The 23,754-nt window shown below is 43.3% G+C and overlaps 1 protein-coding gene and 2 long non-coding RNA genes across 3 annotated transcripts in view; 1 reads left to right on the forward strand and 2 right to left on the reverse strand.

The window, feature by feature from the left end:
• The window catches only part of ZNF462 (zinc finger protein 462), a 133,329-nt gene extending 114,550 nt beyond the window's left edge, over positions 1–18,779 (forward strand). The window contains 3 exon segments of the mRNA XM_057313646.1: positions 9,955–10,087; positions 14,671–14,794; positions 15,975–18,779. Of these exon segments, the coding sequence (XP_057169629.1) occupies positions 9,955–10,087; positions 14,671–14,794; positions 15,975–16,182 (465 nt within the window). The 3' untranslated portion in view covers positions 16,183–18,779.
• Positions 889–10,598, reverse strand: LOC123001416 (uncharacterized). The gene is made up of 5 exons (XR_006410282.3): positions 8,152–10,598; positions 7,670–7,780; positions 5,718–5,781; positions 5,302–5,404; positions 889–1,335 (listed from the first exon to the last, which is right to left on the reverse strand). It is a non-coding gene; the product is annotated as an uncharacterized LOC123001416 (long non-coding RNA).
• Positions 15,936–23,754, reverse strand: part of LOC130544041 (uncharacterized) — a 203,738-nt gene continuing 195,919 nt past the window's right edge. Inside the window, exons 4-5 of the long non-coding RNA XR_008959945.1 lie at positions 19,902–20,022; positions 15,936–16,017 (exon numbers count right to left, since the gene is read on the reverse strand). This is a non-coding gene — a long non-coding RNA (uncharacterized LOC130544041). The remainder of the gene's footprint in view (positions 16,018–19,901; positions 20,023–23,754) is intronic.

Raw genomic sequence — 23,754 nt, forward strand, 5'->3', positions numbered from 1 at the left:
TTCATCATTAGGGAAATGCAAAATACAACAACAGTAAGATGTCACTTGTGAGAACGGCTAAAATTAAGAAAGACTGATAGTGCCAAAGTGTTGGCAAGGATGTGGAGAAACTGGAAATCTCATACAGCGCTGGTTGGAATGTAAAATGGCAGATTCACTTGGGAGCATTTTGGCAATTTGTTTAAAAGTTAAACACATACTTACCATCTGATCCAGCAAGTCTACTTCCATGTAAAGTGGACAGATAAACAAAATGTGCTATATCCATACAATGGGATACTGCTTATCAATAAAAAGAAATGAGTCTACTGATAACAAGGAACAACATGGATACCGTCTCAAGAACATCATGTGAACTAGACAGGAGCTAGACACAAAAGATCACATATTATATTATTCCATTTACATGCAATTTCTAGAAAAGGCAAAACTGTGGGGACAAAGCAGGTTGGAGGTTGCTTGGGGCTGGAGGTTGGGAGATGGATTGCAGAGGTTATGAAGGAACTTCTCTAAGAGAAGAATTCTTAAACCAGATTTTGGTGAGGGTTGCACAAATGCATACCTTTACTAAAACTCACTGAACTGTTTATTTAAAACAGATGACTTTTATGGTGAGCAAATTATACCTCATACCTAAAAGATGCAAGTTTCCCAGGACCTGACCCATATAGTAGGTCCTCAATAAACGCTAATTTCCTGCGGGCTTTTTTTAATAAACTTGATCCTGGGAACAGATCGATCTACAAGATGCCAGAGATCCAGATTATTGTGTAAACTGCCAAAAATAAAGTGTGCAGTAGACTTAGCCATTGGTTCTAAATTAAGGTTTACTTCCCCGCCCCCCGCCCCCCCCCCCCCCCCGCAAGACTGTGAGTTGAGTGTCTTGCTCATTATATTCTTCCACTAATAGCATGAGGTGATTTTGTGTGGTGGAGAGAATCTATAGAAGAAACTAAGAGACACTGTAGGATGTGTTTTCCATCAAAGGATATTATTAAACAGAACTGGAGAGCCAAAGCTGGACTTCTGAATTCTTGCCTGCAAAGCCCGGAGACCTCAGGAATGTCTCTCTCAAGTTGTCACACTGTATCGTTCACGGACTGGACAGAATCGTGGTACAGCAGGAAGGATCCTTGAAGCCAAATACCCTTCTAGTTAAGAACCAAATTCCCAACTGCTCTGGATGCACACTGCCATGTTTGTCCTCAGAAGTCCAGGTGAAGCAGAAGAGGGAAGACAGCAGCCCTCATTCCGTACGTGACACACAGCCTCTTGTCTTCCTAGACCTTTATCTTCGCACCAGTGACTGAAGACTCACTTGCAGTCTCTTGGAATCTAAAGTAAATAAATAGTACAGGCTATTTAAAATTTTATTTTTCATCCTTTAGTTCCATTTTTTTCAATCTCACTAGGTCTTCTAGAGACAGACTGCTCTGTGCTTTCAATCCCTCCGTCCTTCATTCCTTCCCTCCCTCCCACCCTCACACACACACACACAATGAAGTCCTATATCAGTAGCACCAGTTATTAGTAATGCTGGTGAGAGATGAAGACAAGATTTTTAAGACCCTTTAAAGTCATGAAGAAAAAAAACCAAACCTTGCACTTCTCACATTTAAAAAACACTTTTTTTTTTAAAGAAAGTTTGTAAGTATATGCGGTACCTTGTTAGTGTTCTTTATGGTTCTGAAGTCTCTTTGCTAGTTTAAGGAACATGAAAATATATTATCTCTAACTTGGTTTGCTCATAAAATTGTCATGTTCGCTATATTAAATTTAGAAGGATAGTCTATTCAGGCAATACACATTCACTAATTGAATTTACTTTGAAATGTTTTTAATTTTTTATACAAATGGAGCCTCAGGCGGCCGAACTCGAAGGAACTTGTATCTCTTACTTTTTGCCAGTTTGGGGGAAGCAGCAGCACATTAAGCTCGGGGCATCACCAGCATTTTAGTGATGCCAATGAAATTGGACTAGTGAAACCCACGGTGGCAGAGGAGTCACCTAGAACATCTGTGTCCAGCAAAGGAAATGAGGGGAAATAAAAGAACTTTCCCTTGATTCCAAGTCATAAAACACACCTTTGGCCACATTTTTTTTTTTGATTGTGTTGGATTGTGTTTAATTTTGAAACTGAGTGCCAGCAGCTTTATCTTGAGCGACTCTGAGGATTCCTGCAAGCCGGGGGTTTCTCCTGAAGACAACGTCACTCGAGCTCTTGTTTTCCCCTCTAGGAAGTCGTCTTGCTTCTTAATTTGTCAGCCACAGCCCCTGTTTCTTTCATGGATTTCAGAGATCAGAAGTAAAGGAGCAAGAGGGCTGGATGTGCCTGGCCGAACCTCACACAGTATCTTCCAAAAGAGTAGATGTTTGAAGATGTTCTTTGCCTGTAACTTCTGAAACTGTCCACGAAACTCTCCAAAGTGAACTGCTCCTGCTTCCAAAGCCTCCATAAGACTGTTCTTTCTCTCTTGAGGCACTTATCTCATCCTGCCTCAACTTCCACTTAACTCTTAGCAAGTCTCTGTTGTGCCATTGGATGCAACGTCCTTAAAATGGAAGCCATGTTATTTATCTGTCTTTTCTTCCAAAATCTAGTCAGAGTACCCTGCAGGCAATAAAGTATCGGTAGCTATTTGCTAAATAAATCAATATATGAAATCACTTTTAAAACGGGAAATTTTAAGTACCCTGTTTGTTCATATAAGCAAGATGTGGCAGCACCATCCACATTTTTGCCCTCTGGATTTCAAGTTCAGGAGATTGGCGACAGCTCAGTTGGCCAGCAACAGAGGTCTGTGACTTTTTAATGATGCCTTTCACTGGGCTTTCTTGAGTACTTGTGACTACGCTTATCCTGAGATGCTCAGAATGACTTGGTTTTTGTCTGGGCTTCTGCTGAGTTAGGTCTGGCAGAAGCATGTTTTCTGCTTCTGACTCAGTGATTACAAAAGAAGGTAGATATTCTCCTTGACCTCTGTGCTCTATACCCTCCTGGGTACTTTTCCAGTCTTTATTCTTATTGTTCTTAGAAAGGTTTTTGTTCTGAAGAAAAATTCTCAAAGGATTCTCCTCCTCTATTCCATCGAATTTTGCAACAGTATAGTCACAGTACTTTTTTCTGCCGCCTTCTTGTGTTCAGTTGGTATCCTGTGGGTAATTTTTACATATTTCATAAGTAATTTTGCATTTCTACAGATGATTTGCATTGTAATGGGGAAAGCTGGAGCCTTGTCATCTGAAGATGTGAGTTCTAATCCTGGCTTTATCACTTAGCTTCTTCTGCGTTGCTTTCCTCATCTACAGTTATGGAAGGTAACACGTATCTCTCCAAGTGGTCATAAAAGTTAATTGATCCATGTGAAAACAACTGGATTAATTTTTGGCACATGATAGATACTTGGTAAGAACGAAAACAAAATCTTTTAGAAAATGTCCAGTTTTATTCTTAGTAGCAAGCAAATTTTTATCGTTGGGTACGGCATTACGAAGTTCTTTATACTATATGATCTCCCGTGGTTTTTATGTTACCAGTAAATTCAAACAACATCTCTTGTATGTCAATGAGATGACCGATCTTATACTCTACACTAAGCATATAAAGCCAAATAGGAAGTACTTGCTACCTTGGAAGAGTTTATAAGCAAGGAGGGGACACAAGCTTAAAAAAAGAACCACAAGGCAGCATGGCAAGTGCTTGACAAGGTGTCTCCCAAGTAGGACGGCAGCACGGGGCACAGCAGATATGGTGTCGTGGCTTATCTCCCATAGAACTTTCATATGCTTAGCTGAATATCCCTTCTAGAAGCTTTTACAGGAGCTCTGGTCGAAATGCTCTGATCCGAGAATTCAAGATTTTTACCTGCACCCTTGACCATCTTCTTCCTATATGAAATCATAGAGACAATGCTTTGCTTTCTCCTCTCTGATTTCATTCATTCTGACTTTCAAAGATAGGCAAAGATCGCTGGGTAGCCCACCTGGTAGTCAGAGGTTGGCAAACTCTGGTTCATGGACCAAATCCAGCCACCTGCCCATTTTTCTGTGGCCCACCAGCTAAGAAGGGTTGTGACATTTTTAAATGGTTGAAGAAAATCAAGAGAGTACTCTTTCGTGACACGTGAAATTATATGAATTCCAAACTCCAGCATCCGTAAATGCGGCGGTCTCGGAACACAGCCATGCTCATCCATTCCGTACTGTCTGTGGCCACGTTCAAGCTACGGCAGCAGGTGAGGCGCTGTGACGGAAACTAGACGGTCCAGAAAGCCCAGAGTACCTGCTTCTCTGGCCTTCTGCAGAGAGTTTGCTCGCCCGTGCTGTAAGGCCTTTAAAATCTTTGCAGCGCTACACATCCTCGGTGTAGGCCCAAGATGGGCATTTCTGATGTAAGAGGCAGTTTTTCCGTGTTCTCTGGTGTCACTTTTTCTGGAAGTAAAGATGTTCACTCTGGCCTTTCTTTTTCACACGAACAGACAATATTAGGTGATATGCGCAGCCTGACAGCATGTCCCTTTAGAAGGTACAGGTGTTAAGTGAGAAGCAGGGCGAGCTCTGGAAACATGGAGGGATTCTTCTGGATCACAGTCTCCCCCATTTAATGTCTGCTAAGTAATCTGCGGACAGGGGTGTCCGATTTCCTGCCTTCGTTAGCCAGCAGGTTTACACCCGTCTTTGTAAGACTGGGTTTGCCACCATAGTATGAAAATGCACGTTCAACTTGGTAGTATTTGTAAATCACGGATGCTTCTCCCTGTAGAATAAGCCTCAAGTATGGAAATCCATTCATATGCTAGGGAAATTCATTCATTTTGCTGAATGGTTAAAAACCAACAAACAAAAAGACAAACACAGTTGTGGAGCTTGAGTATCCAGCGTGAGCACGGGAGGGTTTACAGCGCCAGCTCTCCTGCGTTAACGGGGAAAGCATGCTGTTGCTGGCACCTCATTCACATTCTTAGTGGCGAGTGGCCTTCACAGGGGACTTTGGGTTTGCGGGCAATCACAAATAACTTACACGAGATATAAGGAACTATATATAGCTTTATAGTCTGAGGGATTATATTTGAACAGTCCAACCTTCAAGCTCATGTATGGTTACTTTTGCCTTCCAAAGTCTGCGAGGAGCCAGGTTCTAAATCTCAAACTCTTAGCCTTGCTGTTTCTCCCTCTCTTGTGGGCCTTTTGGGAAACAAGGTAATACATTTCTGTGCGCCTCCAGAGAAAGAAGTGAATTTCCCTCAATAAGTCTTCTGCACCAGCTACCCACCAACCTCCAGGTCCAGAAAGTAACTTACTGGTGTGTTCACTTGAGAAGCCAACCCAGACATCAATTGGAACTTGAATAAAAGTCCATGGCCTTTGACTTTGATCCTGTAATTTCACGTCTGGAAATTTAGCCTATAAAATTAAAGCTAAACATGAAAGAAGGAAACTGTGTAATTTACATACAGTAAGATTTATTGCTGCATTTTTAATAGTGAAAAGCCAGGAACAGCCAAAGTTAAACTCTTATGGGAGGAGTCAGATAAACTATAATATTATTTACTTGATAAGATACATATATAGAGACTAAAAATGATATTTATACAGAGAATGATATTTATACCATGCCGGGCATAAAAAAAAGCAGGATACCCACTTGTGTGTTTCAATATGATTACAGCAATTAAATAATCTATGCAGAAAGAACAGGATTACAGAAATACAATACCTCGTTGACAGTTGCGTGTAGGTAGTTGGACTTGAAGCTTTTTCTGTTTTCCAGTCTTTGTGACCTGTATAGGAAAGCAGGATCTATTAAGTTAGAAGGACGGCATGCAGCTGGCAGCGGGTGAGCGCAGCGCCAACTCTGGCGGAGACACGCACTGGCCGTGGAGCTGTGAACGAGCTGCACAGAGCCGCTGGCTGTCCTCATGGAGCTAGTTCAGTGGGGGCGGCAGGCCATAAACAATGAACCGCCGAGTGGGATGAGTTATAAAAGGGGAGGGGAGAGCGGGTGGAAGCATAGAGTAAGGATAATTAACCAACAAGGAATTTAGGGAAGGTCCCCCAGGTGTAGTGACACGGAAGCAAGGCTGGAAGACAGGAGTCACCGCATGAACAAGGCAGTGGAATTTCAGGCAAAGTGGCATGCGCAGAGAAAGGCGCAAAGTCAGGAGCACAGCGTATCCTGGGAACATCAGGAGGTTCAGGGTGGCAGCAGTGGGCTGTAGAAGGTGGGCCAGGGTAAGAAGATAGCTGGCCATTTCTAACTACGGTGAGAAATTCAGATTTTATCCTCAGGGCAAGCAGAAACTGACATGAGTAGATTTACATATTTATTTTTACTCTCAGACCACACTGGAGCATAGATGCAAGAAGGGGCAAGAAGGGATGCTGGGAGAGGGGGAGGCTTGCCTTATTCCAGGTGAGAGATGGCGGCTCCACAGTGCAGCAAGGGGGGACCTAGAGGGTATGATGCTAGTGAAATAAGTCAGACAGAGAAAGACAAGCACCAAATGATTTCACTTACATGTGGAATCTAAAAAACAAGCAAACAAATAAGCAGAAACAGACCCATAAATATAGAGAACAAACTGATGGTTGCCAGGGAGGAGGGTGGTGGGGGATGGGCGCAGTGGGTGAAGGGGAGAGGGGCATACAGGCTTCTGGTCATAGAATGAGTCAGTCACAGGGAGGAGAGGAACCGCATGGGGAATACAGTCAGTGGTACTGTGATAGTGATGGGCTGGTAGTAGCTACACTGGCGGTGAGCAGAGCATAGTGTAGAAACCAGTCACTATATGGTATGCCCAAAGCTAACGTCACATTCTATGTTAACTATGCCTCAATTTTTAAAATCACTATTTAAAAAAAAAAAGAAATATGATAAAGTCCTGCTATCTTTGAGAAATAGTTAAAATTCCAAATAATAGTTCAAAAAAAAAATTTTAATGCCCCAAAGAGGGGGCCCCTGGGTGGCTCAGTCGGTTCAGCGTCTGACTCTTGGTTTCAGGTCATGTTCTCAGGGTCATGGGATCAAGCCCCACATTGGAGCTCAGCGAGGAGTCTGCTAAACTTTCTCTCCCTCTCCCTCCCTCCCTCCCTGCACTTGCTTTCAGACATGAGCTCACTCTCACTCTCTCTAATAAATAAATAAATAAATGCAGCAAGGAGTCTTCCTTTTGTATTAAGATTAATATGGGATGGCCGATGTGGATTTGAAGTTCAGTAAGAACCCAACATTGTAAAGGGTTTTTATTTTAAAATCTTCTAATTAAATAGCAAGATTTTTTGTTTTTGCTTTTAAATCTTTTAATTACCTAACAAAGATTTTAGAAATCTTCAGGCACATAAATCCTGGGTTAGCCCCCGATGAACGTCATACCGTGGAAATGTCACGTACTCTTTTAAAATTGTGCAGAATCCAAAATGTTTTCCAATGAAGGGATGATGGTGATGGGAAAATGGGCAAATACAGTCCTCAAAAAAAAAAAAAAAAAAAAAAACCCAGAAGGAGGAAAAGAAAAAAATAACATTTGGTTTTGTGACAGATCTCCTTCTGTCACCATGAGTTCCTTGAGAAGCAGGGGCTCTTATACCTCGCATGGGGTCCGGGGTGTGGGGGTATCGTTGTGGAAGGAAGGAATGAATGAACGAATAAGTGAACGAATGAATACATACTGATTAAAGAAGGCATTTGAGGATTCTTTTTGACCTTTCTTGGTTTTGTTGTTTTCATTTTCTGGCAGAGGACACCCCTCACGTCTCTGGCGCACACCTGCTGATGCCCGGCTAGAGATGGGAATAGAGGTGGTCAGAAAAGGCTCCCTTTTATATATTGGTCACCTAAGGATGTGTTACTTCACACATATTTCAAAGTTAGGTAAATTGGAACCTTGCCTCGTTTTCCTGAAAAACTGGCAACCCAGAAAACTTTTATTCAAATATTTATCATAAATGCTATTTGGTTAAAGTGTAGACTTTGTGGCTAAACATAACTTCATAAATATGCATTTACGATGCTTGTTATAAGCGTTTCCAAAAGCCAAAATTGGAAAAGGCCACATTCCCAGAAAGGAGAAGGAAACGACATTTTGGGGAACTATTGTGTTTCAGGTAGCACGCTGACCCCCTTTTATGAACAGGGACACGGAGCAACTTACCCACAATCGCATGGTTAATGGCAAACTCTAAACTTGAACTCAGATCTGTCAGACTTCAAAGTCCATGCTTCTTGTGCTCTTTTTGCTTTTATGTCATAAAAACAAATAAAGAAAAGTCAATATGGGTCTGTAGGAGTGAGGCATAGTAGATAAATCCAGATAGGAAGGTGCTGCCAACAAAAGCTCTCTGAAGACTGTTACTGTGAACTCCTAGGAGGGAGGAAAGAGAAATAAAGATTCTGAACTCAACTCTTCCTCCTTCGCACCTCAGTCTATTAATTTTTAATTAATTTTGCAAATGACCAAAAGAAGACCTTGCCTTCCCTGAGTGCTTACACTGTGATCCACAAAAACGTCTCTCCTCCCTCCTGTTGACTTGTTTTCAGAGTCAAGTGTTAACTGATTCCCTGGATTGCGTTATCCTAGTTAGGTCAATTCATCGTTTCTCTCATTTTAAAAGAGCTCTTATCCTGAGTTTTCTTTCTCCTTTTCATGCTGCCTCCCTTCTAGAGGATGTTGTCGGGGCAATATTAAGGCTTTTCACAGGACTGTCTATTGGCCCTGGTACTCTGAGTCTCTTTCCCTCCCATTTGTCACAGTTGATGAGGATGTTCCCATCTGCCAGGCATATGGAATTGGTGGTGCTCAGCAAGTCTTTGTTCCAGTCTGGTCCCAGAGAGTATTTTGGGATTATCTTGTAAATTCTCCCTTTCCTCTCCTGTGCCCTCAATATGCTCTATCTCCACCGTAGTAGCTATGGAAATCTACCTTGGAATCTAATTAGTGATGTCCGCCTTCCCTCTTCAACTAAACTGGGAGCCTCTGGAGGCCAGGACTGGGTCTCCTTCATCTTTGTGGGTCCCTTTCCTGACCCCCAACAGGGGGAGCACAGTGCCTTCCACAGAGGAATAAGCCCATTGCTGTTGATTGGCTTGAGACATTTTGTTGGCTTGAGTCCATGCTAACCTGTCATTCCTGATAATTCTATGCACACAACTGGAGAGATTCTGAAAATAGATGGGTCAGGAAGGTGAATTTTATGCTACTGTTGATGTGAGACCCCTAAACGTAGCATCATTACAAAGTTTTCCTAGTGTGGATTTTTATTTCCCTTGGGCATTATTTGGAGGAAAGCGTGGATTCCCACATTACTCTAATCACGTTTTACATAAATAAAAATCAGCCATAGTTAACACTTAGAGGGCTTTCAGGGGTTACCCATCTAGATTTTTTCTCAGGTAATCCCAGCCTTAATGGATAGGTTATGGTCAGCTTCAAAAACAGTAACACTCACAGTAACAGTGTTGTCTTCCATTTATGGAGTCGGGAGTCAGATAGTTGTCATCTGGCCTAAGCTGGGGCAGCCCGCATCATGGAGAAGAAGACTGTGACTCATGCTAGTTTTTAGGATACTTACAGAGCCTCTTCACTTCCAGAGGTATTTGAAACTTTGGTAGTTTACAAAAGTTACACCTTTGAATTCAATGCAAAAAGCGTTATTGGACCCCTACTCTATACCCCAGGCTTTGTGATACTTTGATTTCCTGCTGACTGGAGCTCGTATTTTTTACTGCATTTGGTAAGGAAGGTCCAGTGTTGGTTAAAAATGCTGGAACATGGGGGTAAAAGACAGGTCCACCTTTGGAGCAGTCTAAAGAAAAGAGCCTCTTAGGCACTGGTGTTTTTGGTCCTGGTTCCAAAAACACAGTCAAGGGAAAATGGTGGTGGAAAGATCTCTCCCCCAGGGAGAGCCCTGTTCGGTCTGTGGTTCATGATTCTATTATTTGTTTGGACCTTTTTCAGGTGAGCCGTAATTTTGAGCTGGTTGGACGGGTTAACTTGGATCAGCTGGAACAGATGAAGGAAAAGATGGAGAGCTCCAGCAGTGAGGATGACGACAAGGAAGAAGAAGTGAGCAGCAAGGCTGATGACAGAGGTTAGTCTCAGCCCTGCCCTCAGAGGCCCAGATGGCATCTAGCACGTCCGTGGTGAGACAGAAGGGAGGCAGAAGCTTGTTGGAGCAGGAACAGAAGGAATGATCCTTCTTAGTTAAGTAGCAGAACAGACGGACTTAAGAAACATGTCAGGGGCCACGTCTTCGTGAACTATTACCGGCTATAGGAACTCCAAGGAAAACAGACATTTTCTAACTATAGCTATATGTTTGTTAAAAAAATATATGGGGCTGATTTGTTTTTAATAAGGAAAACTGGTGCCTAGGGAATCTTCATAGTAAGGACAGTGAGACAGTGAGACAAAGGACACTGTAAAGCTATGGGGGAATGTGAATGAACTTCCCATTGAGAACTTAGGTAATATTGCTGCTGCTGGGGTAAAATTGAGACTGTGTGAGGGGCGGTGGGGGGCTGCAAAGGACTTGAGCCCTGAGCTTTTCCAGAAGTTCCTCTGCCTAACCCTTTTCTTTCTTTCTTTTTTTTTTTTTTTAAAGATTTTATTCATTTATTTGACAGAGATAGAGACAGCCAGCGAGAGAGGGAACACAAGCAGGGGGAGTGGGAGAGGAAGAAGCAGGCTCCCAGCAGAGGAGCCTGATGTGGGGCTTGATCCCACAACACCGGGATCACGCCCTGAGCCGAAGGCAGACGCTTAACCGCTGTGCCACCCAGGCACCCCTGCCTGACCCTTTTCTTAACCCCCTTGCTGCCCTTTTTGCTTTGTGAAGAGGGAGAAAGAGGCCAACAGTTTTCATTCAACCGTGTGTTTACAGGGAACGTTTCATGGGATTTTTGTACTATTTTTCCAATTTCCTCTGAGTCTATAATTACTTTCAAAATAAAGTTTTTCAGAAGTATGTTTAGCTGTAGGCATACATTTATGTGGTCTAGAATTGGTGTTCTGTATTGTTCAACATAGAACATTGTGGAAATCCCAGGACAGTGCATATAAGAATATGGGTTTGGGACCTGTTAGGTTAGTTATTGCAGATTCATTAAAAGCACATGGATAACAAACGTGAAAAATAAACATTATAGATATGAGAAGAATGATGTTAGTTACCAGCATCGAGCTCCCTTATGTGCCAGATCCTGTGTTGGTGGGTTTTATATGACCCTTTTTCATTAATCTTCTATAAATTGTAAAGTGTTCTGCAGATGGCCTGCCTGGATTTGGCTCCCAGTTATGCTACTAAACTAGCCCTGTGACTTCGGGTGAAGTATTTTATCCCATGTGCATTCATCATCTAAAACAATAATATCACCTACCTCTTAGAGTTGTGGAAGGTTTGAATGAGACCATGTACAAGACACCAGCCCAGCTCCTGGAACATAGTAACCACTGCCACATAAATGATAACCCTGCAATGTACATGGTGTTGTTATCATTTTATAAATGGGGAAATAAAGGCCCAGAAAATTCAAGAGCTCATTCAAAGGAAAGAAAAAAACGTCATACCTTGGAGGCTTAATTTAGGTCTTTTGGCTCCAGAGACAAGATCTCTTTGCACTACATCCCATTTCCCCAGCACTTTGGGCAATGGAATGTTCTTCATGGAAGGGAACCTAACGCTGAATCCCCTTCAGGCCTCACTCTGAGGTGCACTTCTGCAGAATATCTTTGTTTTTCCTCCTTGCTCCATCTGCAGACCGACAAAAGCCTATCTGGCGGCCATTTCCCTTGAAGGTTCTCCCTGTTCTTTTTCCTGACCTGCCCCACTTCCACTCCATTCCCACCATGACACCATAGCAGGAGACCACAGGTTTGCAATGTGAGGGGCCACTTGGGCCCCTCAACCCCCAGGGAAGACAGCAGTGGGGACTGCTGACTCTGCAAAGCCCCCGTGCCCATGGTCAGCCTGAAAAATGAACGGACAAAGAACACATCCTACCATCTAGGTTGATTGCCCTTGTAAAGTTTCAACTTTTATTAGAAGAGGCCATAGTGATCCATTTCTTGCAAGGAAAATGGCTATGATCTAAGGAAGCATGGTTCCTAATTTTCTTTTTCTTTTCCTTTTTTTTAAACATTTCACAAATATGTTCTTAGTGATGAATTCTTTAACGTCTGTGCACTGTTACCAGAGTTCTCTGGAAGAGGATGCTTTTGACAGAGGGTACAGAGGCTCCTTTTGCTTCATGATGCTCTGTGCCCTGCTGTTCCTCTCCAGGAAATAAATTATTCCTCGTTGGATGCTATGACTTTTTTTAATCTCTGAAGCTGAGCACATATGATTTTAGAGGTTATAAGCATGGCAGAGGCAAGAACCCCTTTTAGTCTTCCCCTCCTCTGTGATTCCTCCAAAATGAAAGCCTTGCAAATTAGAAAAATGGATGGCGGTTAAGGATTGGGGGGCACCAGGCAAATTCCCTTGCTTGCCCAGCTTGACTGCCCCCTTCTTATGGGCACTGGGCATCAGACCAGTTCGGTTTGACTGGATAGAATTTCATGGTATCTGATTGTTTCTCACCAGAAAGTGCAGAATCCACACTTGTGAGCCTAACCACATGGGGGAAAAAGTCTTGGGGTGTAGGAGCATGTACTCCTCTCTCTGAGGGTAGGGGATTTACATGAGTAACTTCTGGTGATGCTAATGGGCTTTACAAGCCTGCACCCCCATCCCCCTCGCGATTCTTGAAAGAACAGCCTCCTTTGTCTCATCTCCTTTGAATCAATTTTCCACCATCTAGGTATATTCTTGCCAACAAGAAGAAATGGCACACAATAGCCTCGGGGTGTTTTTGCCAGACGGTCTGTCTTCTAGGAGTAGAGCAGGAGGTGGCTTTAGTGCAGCTCTCAGGGCTGATGGAGAGCTATTTGATGTGTGACAGGTAATGATTGGCCTCCTCCTTTGAGGATGAAACAGCATGAGCCATTGGAAAGAATAGATGACTGGTTTCATGTTTCCTAAGGGTAAAGGAGCAAATGTGCCAGGAGCATACCCCTCGTTGGCAATGTAGACTTCCATCAGACACACTCAGTCTGGGGGGCTCACGTCCTTGTAGCTCCCCCAGTCCCCGTACCCTTTCCAACACGGGAACTGGAGAGGAGACTGACCGTGGCCACGCTGCAGGTCCTGCCTAGGCAGCTCAGAGGGAATTTGAAAGGGAAGAAGCCAGGCATGAAGAAATCAAAATTAACCCAAGCAGAATCTTCCCCACCCCCTCTCATTATGCAGTTGGGAGGAGTCAGGAAGGCATTCTGTTGATTTCTTGCCCAAGATAATCCCTGCTAAGGAATTAATGCGCAGAGCAGATGGTGCTGTCTCATTTCCAATGAAAAGAATCAAGGAAGATAGTCTGTGCAATTATTTTTAATGGCTTGTGTGGTGATCTTCTTAATTTGTGAGAAAATGTTTCATCTTTTGTTAAAACTGGCCCCATTCACATAGCTTTTTGTGCTAAAGATTAAGGCAGCGCAGAGACACCTATCCTGTTAACATCATCCTGAGGATTTTATTAGATGGAGTATTTAACCAGGAGACATCCTCCTGTACCATCTTGTCTGGACAGGCACAGAATGATCAGATATGTAGAGATGAGGGACATTTCCCTGTCCACTGCCCTTGCTTTGCAGCGTGGCCGCAGGCCTGTCTCAGTCCTGCTGTTTATGCCCCATGGGAAGATGGGTCCTCTGTGGTATAATGAAAGACATATGGGCCTGGGACTCAGGAGAACACAAAGGCCATGTGAGCTCTCATCTTTGAGTTTGCCAGGAGGAGTGGTCTGTAAACAATTAGCCGGCCAATTCGCATTTATCAGACTCCTAGCATGTGCCCAGCGCCATGGAGAAAACAAAACGACAGTCAATATTTGATGTTTACAACAGGCCTGTCCAGAAATGTCTATATCCCCACATTCATGAGTACCACCGATTGAGGAGTAGATGCCGGGCAGCCAGCCAGGGTCCCTCACCAGCTGAGGACATGCTTTCACGTACCAGCCTCCCTGTTGTCCAGGATTCTCGTTCACTGTAGATTCTTCGCTTGCAGATCTCATTCAGGGCTCGTAGCCACCCTGTGAGGTGTTGATTATGACATCCGTGACGGGTGAGCGCAAGTTGTGAGCCCCCGGCCTTCCTTGCAATGAGCCGAAACTCTGAAGGTCTGCTGTGCGGAACCAGCCCCGGTGCCTCTATATTCTTTTTAGTGAGCAAGGATAAACCTGTGTCGGATAGAAAATGAATAGGTGCTAACCCGGGAGGCACTGACAGAGCATCCCAGAAGGAAGAGAGGCGGTAGATAAACCTGCTGAGACACTGTTGGAATGGACAGAAGGGGTTCTTCGGGCCAGAAAGCCCCAGATTATTTGTGATGGAAGCAGCTGGGGCCATGAGGAGGCATGGGGACGCTGGGGGCCTGGGAACCAGGAGCGGTTCTTGAGAACTAGCCAAGAAACACTCTTAGGTGAGAAGCCGGTCAGAGAAAGAGTAAGGAATCTGGAAATTGCCTTCATGGATGGGTTTACAAGTGAAGGTAGGAGAGGAGGTTTCCTGTGACTGTGGACTCACCTCTTCCACCTCCTCCCAGAGCACACAGGTAACACTTCTGCTTTCTCCTCACAGATCTGATGAGATTTTCCGACCATGGGGCTGCTATTAACACCGAGAAGCGTTTTCCGTGTGAATTTTGCGGACGGGCGTTTTCACAGGGCTCTGAGTGGGAAAGGCACGTGCTGAGACACGGCATGTAAGTTGAGCCATCCCAAGCCATCACTTGCCCAGAGAAGTGAGAAGTGGCAGGGAAGAACAGCTTTTTGTTTTGTTGTTGTTTGTTTTTTGGTTTTTTGGTTTTTTGGTTTTGTTTTTTGGTTCCCCTGACAATCCATAGACCCCTCCCTCTATGTCACACTTCTGGGCATGGGAGGAGAGGCAGTTGTCAGGAACTAGGTTTTGTTCTTTTCTGTTGGTTTTTTAAGTGGTCACCCAGACACAAGTCAAATGAGGAAAAATCATCTTTACGAATGACAAATCTCACCCAAGCCCTCGCGTGAAGTTTAGTGCTATTCTCCAGCCAGTGTCCCTTCAGCTTTCATTAGCATGACATTCTCTGATAGAGCGTGGACCGGGGTCAAAAGATCTGGCTTCTGTTCCTGCCTCTGTGATGACTCATTCCCTGAGTGGCCTTGAACATGCCCTCGCACCTCTTGGTGCCTTCAATGCTCTGCCTCGGGGACAGAGCCAGCTTCTGCCTGCCTCCCAGGTAGGTGGGGGCACACCCGCAAAACACTTACTAGATCCTTGAACATAAAATTGTCCCCTAGACAAGGCACTCTTAGCCCACAAGATACAGAGAACCTAGGAGTTGGTCCTCTAGCAGAAAATGCCCCAGAAGCCCCAAACATCTAAACTTCAGAGAAGATAACTAAGCTTCCCAAGACATGGGTTCCATCTTCAGGTTTTTGCTCTTTGTTTCTCTGATTTGTTTCTGGACCTGTCCATTAAATCTTTACCCAAGTTCCTCTTTTCAGTCTTATTAAATATGGCCAATCTCCAAACTTGTGGGTTCCATGGATGAGCTTGAGCAAAAGACAGTTCTTGCTCCTACCACTTGTGGCCTATGACTGACCCAGTAGACAAGGGAACATAAAATGATTATGTTAATGTGTCCACATTACACATGGTGTAATTAAAACATAGCATAATAATGGATTCTTTTGTAGATTCACATCTTTAATAAGATGCCAGAAAGACATGACCTAAGCATAACATGTAGCAAGGATAAATCACTGGCAATTCAGTCCTACATTCATGGCACTTATGCACAGGAAGCCCCCAAGGTCTTTTTAGGATCAGGGAAGTAGGACACTTTTTGGTTTAATTAGAAAAAAATGCATACTTACCTGTCTCTCCCATCAACTTTTTTCCAGGGCATTGAATGACACCAAGCAGGTGAGCAGAGAAGAAATCCACCTGAAAGAGAGTGTGGAGGACAGTATTAAGATGCCCTCTATAGAGGAAAAGGAAGATGACGAGGCAATCGGGATAGACTTTTCCCTAAAGAATGAAACAGTAGCCATCTGTGTAGTAGCTGCTGACAAATCTCTCCTGGAGAATGCAGAGGCCAAAAATGAATAAGCGTTTGGTGAAATTCTTAATCAAACCGTACTTGAACCGTGATGAGAAACTGGGAGGGCCAGCTTGGGCTGAGAAGGGGGGGGACAGAAAAGAAGACAGAACAAAGCTGCTTTTTAGGACTGAACAATCTATTTTCAAAGCACTGGTACCTGTGTGAGTGAGTATGTAAATTAAAGTTATTTAAATGGTTGGAATATGTGGCTCCTTTTCCATCACTACACCTTTTCTTCCGGATCTTCATCATGGAAGTGTCATTTGTTGTGGAATATGGAAGCACCTCCCGTGTGCACGGTGTGCTCTGTGGCGGTCTTGGACAGGATGTGGAAACAGAAGCTCCATGACAGTAGAAGACTTCTCTTAGGGGAACAACTTTTTGACGCACATCTTTTGGTGCGTTTTTCTAGTTTTAATACCATAAGCTTTTTCAAGACCTAACTGCAGCCGCTTTGGGAAAAAAAACAAACAAACAAAAAAACCACAAAAAAACAAAAACAGAAAACAAAAAACTGCTTTGCATAAAACAGTCACCTGTTTCCTAGTACCTCAAACTTAACCAAGGGAATTCTCTGCATTTGTCAGTACTACCTGTCGTCGTCGTGGTTAAATGTAGAGAGAACTGCTGGGCAAGACGGTGAATGGAGAAAAAAAAAGAGAGTTTTAAAGAAAGGAACACAAATTGTGCTTAAAATCCCCACGTGGGTTTTATTTCTTAAAATACTGTGATTTTTTTAATTATTTTAGTAAAAAACAAAACAAAAAAAAGAAACAGACTTTAATTATTAGATAACTGTTTGTGAATTGTCATCCTTTATTCCAGGTAAGCTGTTTATTAGTGTTCAACTATAATTTAGAATTTGGTAGATTCATGTGAGCTAATTTTACGGTGACTGTGGAGTTTTGTTTGCCATATGTTTATTTTCTATCAATTTAAGTGTTACAAACACAGCACAATTCAGTTTTCACATAAATTGTTTTTTGTGTGCGTGTTGTTATTGTTTTAATTTGGGGGCAAGGGAGATTTAGTTTTTTTGTGAATAGGAATGTTTTTATTTTAAACATGGAAATAACAAAGAAGTTAACTTTTTTTTTCTTAATTTAACTAAAGAACCAAACTTTTTGGCACAGCTATGCAGCTTGTGGGCCAGACGAGGAAGTCCTCTTCACCCTTTTGTTGCTCGTCAAATTAACACATTATCCGTCTCACACAAATAATTTCTGTTAGGATGGGCTGGCTTTTGTGTGTGATTTTAAAATCTGTGTTCTGTTTTTGTTTGCATTGTGTTTGGGGGAGGGTTTTTCATTTATTTTGCGGGACAAGGGGATGTGCTAGAATCCCATCCCTTTGGTGAGAGTGGACAAGAAATACTTATATCCTACAAGGAGCCTGGAGAACTACTTTTTTTTTTTTTTTTTTTAATCTAGCTGCCAGCTGCTCTGTTTCCCCATATTAGCTTTTTCAGGAAGGAGCAGCTTAGACTAAATCTAAGTCTACATTTATAATATGTTCTGATTGTGAACAAAGGGTTTCATTCCAAAAAAGTAGAAAAGAACTTTCCTTGAAGCCTAGGTTATAGTGAAGTCTGTGTGCGTGTGAACTTGGATGCGTGTGTGCTCGTGTGCGTGTGTGAGTCCTTTGGTTTTCATGTTTTGTTTTGGTTTGTTTTGTTTTGTTTTTTTACTTGGAAGGGTTGTGGGAGGGGGAGGGAAGAAAGGGACAGGGAATTGCTGAAATGACAGTGTCCCACACAGCTTCAAATAAAATCCATGGAAAGATATTGCATTTGTGGAATAAGTGCTTACTTGAAAAGCATGTTCTTCTTTTATTTTCTTGCTGTTAATAAATTTTATTTGTAGGGAGTTTGTTTTAATTTAATTTTTTTTTTTTTTAGGGATGGGGGCCATCATGTGGAAACCAGAAAATGGGGAAAGTGTGATCTAGACAAAGATAACATTTTGTGTCCATATTTGTTTTTAATTGGCCTCATTTCAAATGTATTAAACAGTTCCATACCTGGATTGGGTGTTTGTAATGGTTACCAAAAAACAAAAAAACAACAAAAAAAAAGAAAAAAAAAGAGAAAGAAAGTAAAAGGAAAAAAAAAAAAAGAAAATAATTGTGACATGCTTTTATCACTACTTTATTTTTCAAATAACATGTAAATATTGTAATCCATTGGATTTTGTTTTGCTAACCTGTTAATAAAAATATGGGACCATTATCCTTTTAACAGGGCTAGAATGTCATTTTTTTTCTGTTTTCAAACATATACCTGATATTTTGTGGCCGCACATTTTGGATGCATTATTATAATTCTGTTGACTGTAATGACATAGACTTTACAACTTTTTTTTTTGTTTAATTTATACAGAGGACATTTTTTTTTTCAGAGCTTGAGAGAAGAAGATAAATAGCAAAATGAGAACCTCTTGACTCCAATAATCAGTGTTTCCCTATACTTGATAGGAGAGAGGGAGAGCCTGAGTTCTTGAAGCCAAGGGTTCTAAAAACAACAAAAACACACAAGTAGGTTATTCAAGTTGTTTGCAACATACATTTTTGTAATGAAATGTGAGAAATTAATAAAGAATTTTTTTCACATGTGTCTATGTGCATCTGTTGTAGATCATTTACAGATATGATCTCAGATATGAAATGTAGGAATAACAACACAGCACTGTCTTTCAGTGCATGTACATGAGAGCTAATTCAAGCCATTGAATCTACACAGATATGCAAAGGTCATATTACAGTGAGGTGTGAGCTGGGATCTTAAAAGTTAACATTTCTGCATCGGATACTTATCACCAATTGGAATTTTATGGAGGGAAGGTTTTCCATCAAAAATGTAAATCAAAATGGTGGATGAAGCTTCAGAAAGAGGAAGTACTAGTGATTAAATGTCATCTGGGGACCCTGAATCCCTGGGGAATTATTGTAAACTAACTGCAAGACACAACCACGGCCACAAACTATCTTACTGTGCATCCTGCACTGACTATTAAACTCAGAGCTGATTTATACTGTCTTCACCAGGGTTAGGAGAAGAAAGGTTCATGGATCTTTTGTCCAGAGCTCATTCTAAAAATTTGGTTCTCACCCTTCCTTGTCCTCTTGTATCTCTTCCACAGAGGAAAGTTTTTAAGACACTTAAAAGCATATAAAACAAAATGGGAAACTAGATAAGTCAGAACCCAAAGGGAAAATGAGGACTGAGTAGCAACGTGATTATAGTAGAGAACTGGCAAAAAATGCATCCCAAGAGTCATGCGTAAGCCATATATTTGACTCAGAGCTTCCTGGTAGGCAGGGCAATGAAAGATCAATCACATTCTTAGTAACTTTATTACCAAATGTTCAAGAGATACTCCAACTTTTCTAAAGCTGCAAGTTGGGAAGTTTCTTCTGTGTGTTTTTCTAAAGGAGAGAAAGCAATATAGAACTTACCGTTGCAAAACAGCTCTTACACCACCATCAAATATTTAATGAACAGTGTTTTTACTGAATTGATGTCTAGCCCGTATTCCCACTGTTTTGTGGAAATGAAGTAGAATTTACTGATGTACTAATCATGGCAGGGGTTGCAACAAGGCAACTCCTTGGAACCATAGAGGTAGGCCTCCATCTGGTGACTCAGGAATCCATGCTTCCCCATCTGATACTGCCATCTCAACACATGAATACTGGGATCATTGTTGAGAGCTTTGGGTGGTCTACTTACTTATATGCCTCACCCAGGAAGTAGCATACATCACTTCTAAGATGTCTTGCTTCAAGGGCTAGATCTGGTCCAAGGCCCCACCTAATCAGGAGAAAGCTGAGAAGTGTGTCGTCTTGTCTACCTGTGTGCACAGGAAGGACACAATGAACTGACAAACTTGACCACAATCAGGAACGTAGTAGAAGTTTCCTTTGGAAGCAGTAGAGGGGACAGAAACCCTCTATTCTTCATAAAGCGCAAGATGCTGGTCTCATCACCCATGCCCCTAACCAACATTTTTGAGCAAATATTTGGTGCTAGCCACTACGTAACAACAAATGACCAACATGGCACCTTCCTCCTGACACCTCATGTAATAGTGAGGCCAGAGGTACAATGTGGGAAAGATGAGCAGCACAGGAAGTGCTGGGGCTTGCTGGACCGTTAGCTACCTCTGTGGGTACTGGCAACCCTGGGGAAAGACGGCCTTGATTGTGAACGCCTTTTCTCTGTCGAAAAGCTGACATTTGATTTAGGGAAAGCATATGAGAAATTGGTTCCCAATGCACATTTGGAGGGTCTTTAGCCCTAGGTTTAACAAACATTGCCATAGGACATGCTTTGCCCTTGCAACTCTCCCTATTTCAGGGCCAGGGGTGTGACAGGGGACAGCACTTTGTCACAGAGACTGTAAGACGCTTCGAGGTATTGTGCTCATTATTCCCTGAAAATGTCAGTTCTTTTCCAAACACCCTGCTCTGCACATGCCGTTCCCTCTGCCTTCAGTGAACTCCTTTTATTCCCCCCAAATTACCTGCCCTTTAAGACCAGCCTCAATGTAACTTCTGATGCGATGCCTTCCCTGACTCTACAGTCATCCTACTTATCACCTGTCCCCTGCCTTAATAAACATTTATTGAAGACTCTTCTCCTCCCCACCCCCCCCAGCCCAGCTCAGACTTGAAGTAGCTGAGACACATTGCTGTCAGATGCAGCTAGCCTTTTTAAATTCAAATATATTCCTGTTGATACCAAGTGTTAGTTCTCATTTGATTTGGCATCAATGTTACATTTTCTTTCAGAGCCTGAGATTGCTTTTTTAAATATCTAAGTAAAAATATGCAGTTTAGTAGAGGAAAAATGTCTTTGTCTGAAACCTTAGGCTGTCTCTGAAAAAACATCAGAACACTGAACACAAGCAGCACTCCTCCTTAAGAGGTCACTTTGGCCATCCCCCTGCCATCTTGCTCTGATGTGAAGAGGAAACGGATAGGGAGGTCCGCTAGGTCTGAAGAGTAGGCATCAGTGGTGACTAATGGGGGTGTGGGGTAGGGGAAGCAGAAGCCAGAACTGGCGGTGATGGCAGTGGAGATGTGTGGCGGTGACAAGGGGGTAGACTGTGTGAAGATGCAGAGTGGTGAAGGCAAGCCTCAAGGATGGGGAGGGTTGCTCCAGAGGCAGGATTGAGGGAAAACGTTTTCTTGGAATAAGAGAGAGTCGGACATGTTTATCATCCTGAGGGAAGGAGCCATGGTAGTGGCAGGGTAACTGGCAAGCAGACTCATCCTCGGATCCTGCCCGCAGGAGAGCAATGGGCTTTGCAGATGGAGAGGGACTCTTTCCTCCTGGGGGGTGGGGGGGGAGTAAGAGGAAAGGAACGTGCTCTCCGTGTGCATGCACAGGTGGAAGACGCAGGTGGGGACTGAGTTCATGATGATGAACCTTGTCTTTGAGGTGGGATCCAAAGTGCCAGGTGGGGGAGGAGCTGGCCGAGAGGTGGAGATTTGGAGCTGCTACAGAGGGCCACGGAGACCCGAGTGGAGGGGACAGGGAAGCAGAACAGAACAGAACACAGTTACTATGTTCTCCATATGACAGAAACAGCTTACTCCGAGGGTCTGGGGTAAGAGATCTTTTGCTAGGACTTCCCTCACAACCCCCACTTCCCCCCCCCACACACACACACACTACAACCACCATCACCACCTAATAAAGAAAGGAAATGGGGAGACAGACAGAGCCAGCTCTTGGAATCAGAAGGGATACTTCCTTTCTCCGCCTACTTAATTATCTGGCTTTTTGAATTAGCGGTGGAAAGCAAACTTGCCTTGTTCCTATTCACAATTTCTCTCTTGAGTTTGCTCCCATTAATGAAACAGCTTAGTTTGGTTTAGCTAACTGCATGCATGACTTCCAAAAACCACATCACAATGCGGGAGGAATGCAGCCTCTAGCAACGCTACAGCCGCTTAACCACATTGTCTAGAGAGAGGAGCGGGGCAGTGCCAGTGGCTCCGAAATCCATTTAAGATGTGTGAAAACACAAGATTGAAATTCTGACCTTTCCCCGAAGCTGAAAGAACCTACTCCAGGGGGCTGTTTGGATGACTGCGGCTGCAGGCCTGGGCCCATCCGTGGCTCCCCAGGACCCTGGCTGCCAGTGGCCTGTCCAGCTGGGAAGCCCTGCCTCTCTGTGTCCATCTGTCCGTGACGGGGGCATGGACCTGAAGGCTGCTGGGCACTTTGGACAAGGAGATGCTGCTGAAAGAATAGTATTGAGGCAAGAAGAGGGAGGTCGTGAAGGGGCAAAGAGAGGAAACACTTATCCAAACCCTGTGGATCCCGGTCAATGGTCACCCACCGCTTTTTCAGATTTGCCTCAGAGAGGAGATGCCACCCCATGGGCTTGCTGATGCTAACCCAGATGTCAAAATGATTGAGGCGTCCTGGGGCAGGAGGACGGCATGGAGCTTGGAATTAGTCACACACATGGTACGAAGATTATACAGAAAGCTAGCACTTAGCACAGTACATTTCTCATGGTCTGTGCCCAACTGATATAAGTCATCGTTGTCCTTAATGGTTTGGAATCTTTGCTTCCCCATCTGTTGAGGCCAATGAGGCCTCTTCCTTAAAGTGGTTTCAGATGAACATAGGAGAGAGAGAATGTGATGTGTTTGGCCCCTGAATCTACGAGCTACTGATTTTTCTCCTGCTGGGCCCTACAAAAATGTAAAGGGCATGGTTTCTTTAGACAGAATGTGTCATAATAGAAGATCTTTAACTCACAGTACAGGCTCTAGGGTCAAACAGAGCCAGGTTTGAGTGCCAAGTCCTTTTCTTATTTGCTTCGAAAGCTTGGAAAAGTTTTCAGCCTTTCTGTGCCTTGGTCTTCATATGGTGAAGACGAGCAGTGTGTACTATGAAAATGCAAGATGAGGCAGAGTCTGGAGCAGAGGTAGTCCACACAACGTGAAATACTGCTTCTTGAGAGCAGGGGCTCTCTTCTGCTTCCTGTGGTATTCTTACAACTCTGAGCACAACTGGCCCATTGGAAAGGGGCTCAATAAGAATTTAAGGCCTGAATGACTAAGGGGTGAGGCAGGAGAACATCAGTGCCAATTTCTGAAAGGAGATGTGGCCCAAGGGGACCTCTGAATTTTACTAGTAGCTCAGTTGGGTCAAGGCGGTGTTTATACCCTCAAAGTCTTTGGTATGTGCCTGAGTCTTTTTATTTTTTAATGCAATTCTTTTCAAGCTTTCTGAAAACAAAAGTATTCTTCTGCAAGCCTGTGTCCTACAATCTACCCAACTCACTTCTCAGGGATGTGGTGAGGGCAGATGGTAATACGAACCCTTGGGATCTGAGGTGTCTGTCTTAGAGCACTGGCTCCACTATTGACTAGAATTGGGACCATGGGAGAATCACTTTCCCCCTCTGAGTCTTCTTTTCCTTACCTGTGGAGTAGGGTGTTCATAAATAAAGCACTGCCAGGGACTAGAGCAAGATGGCAGAGGAGTAGGAGACCGAAATTTCGTCTGGTCCCAGGAATTCAGCTAGAAAGTTATCAAACCATTCTGAACACCTACAAAC

Source organism: Ursus arctos, unplaced genomic scaffold (assembly GCF_023065955.2).
Source record: "Ursus arctos isolate Adak ecotype North America unplaced genomic scaffold, UrsArc2.0 scaffold_18, whole genome shotgun sequence".
Lineage (NCBI taxonomy): Eukaryota > Metazoa > Chordata > Mammalia > Carnivora > Ursidae > Ursus > Ursus arctos.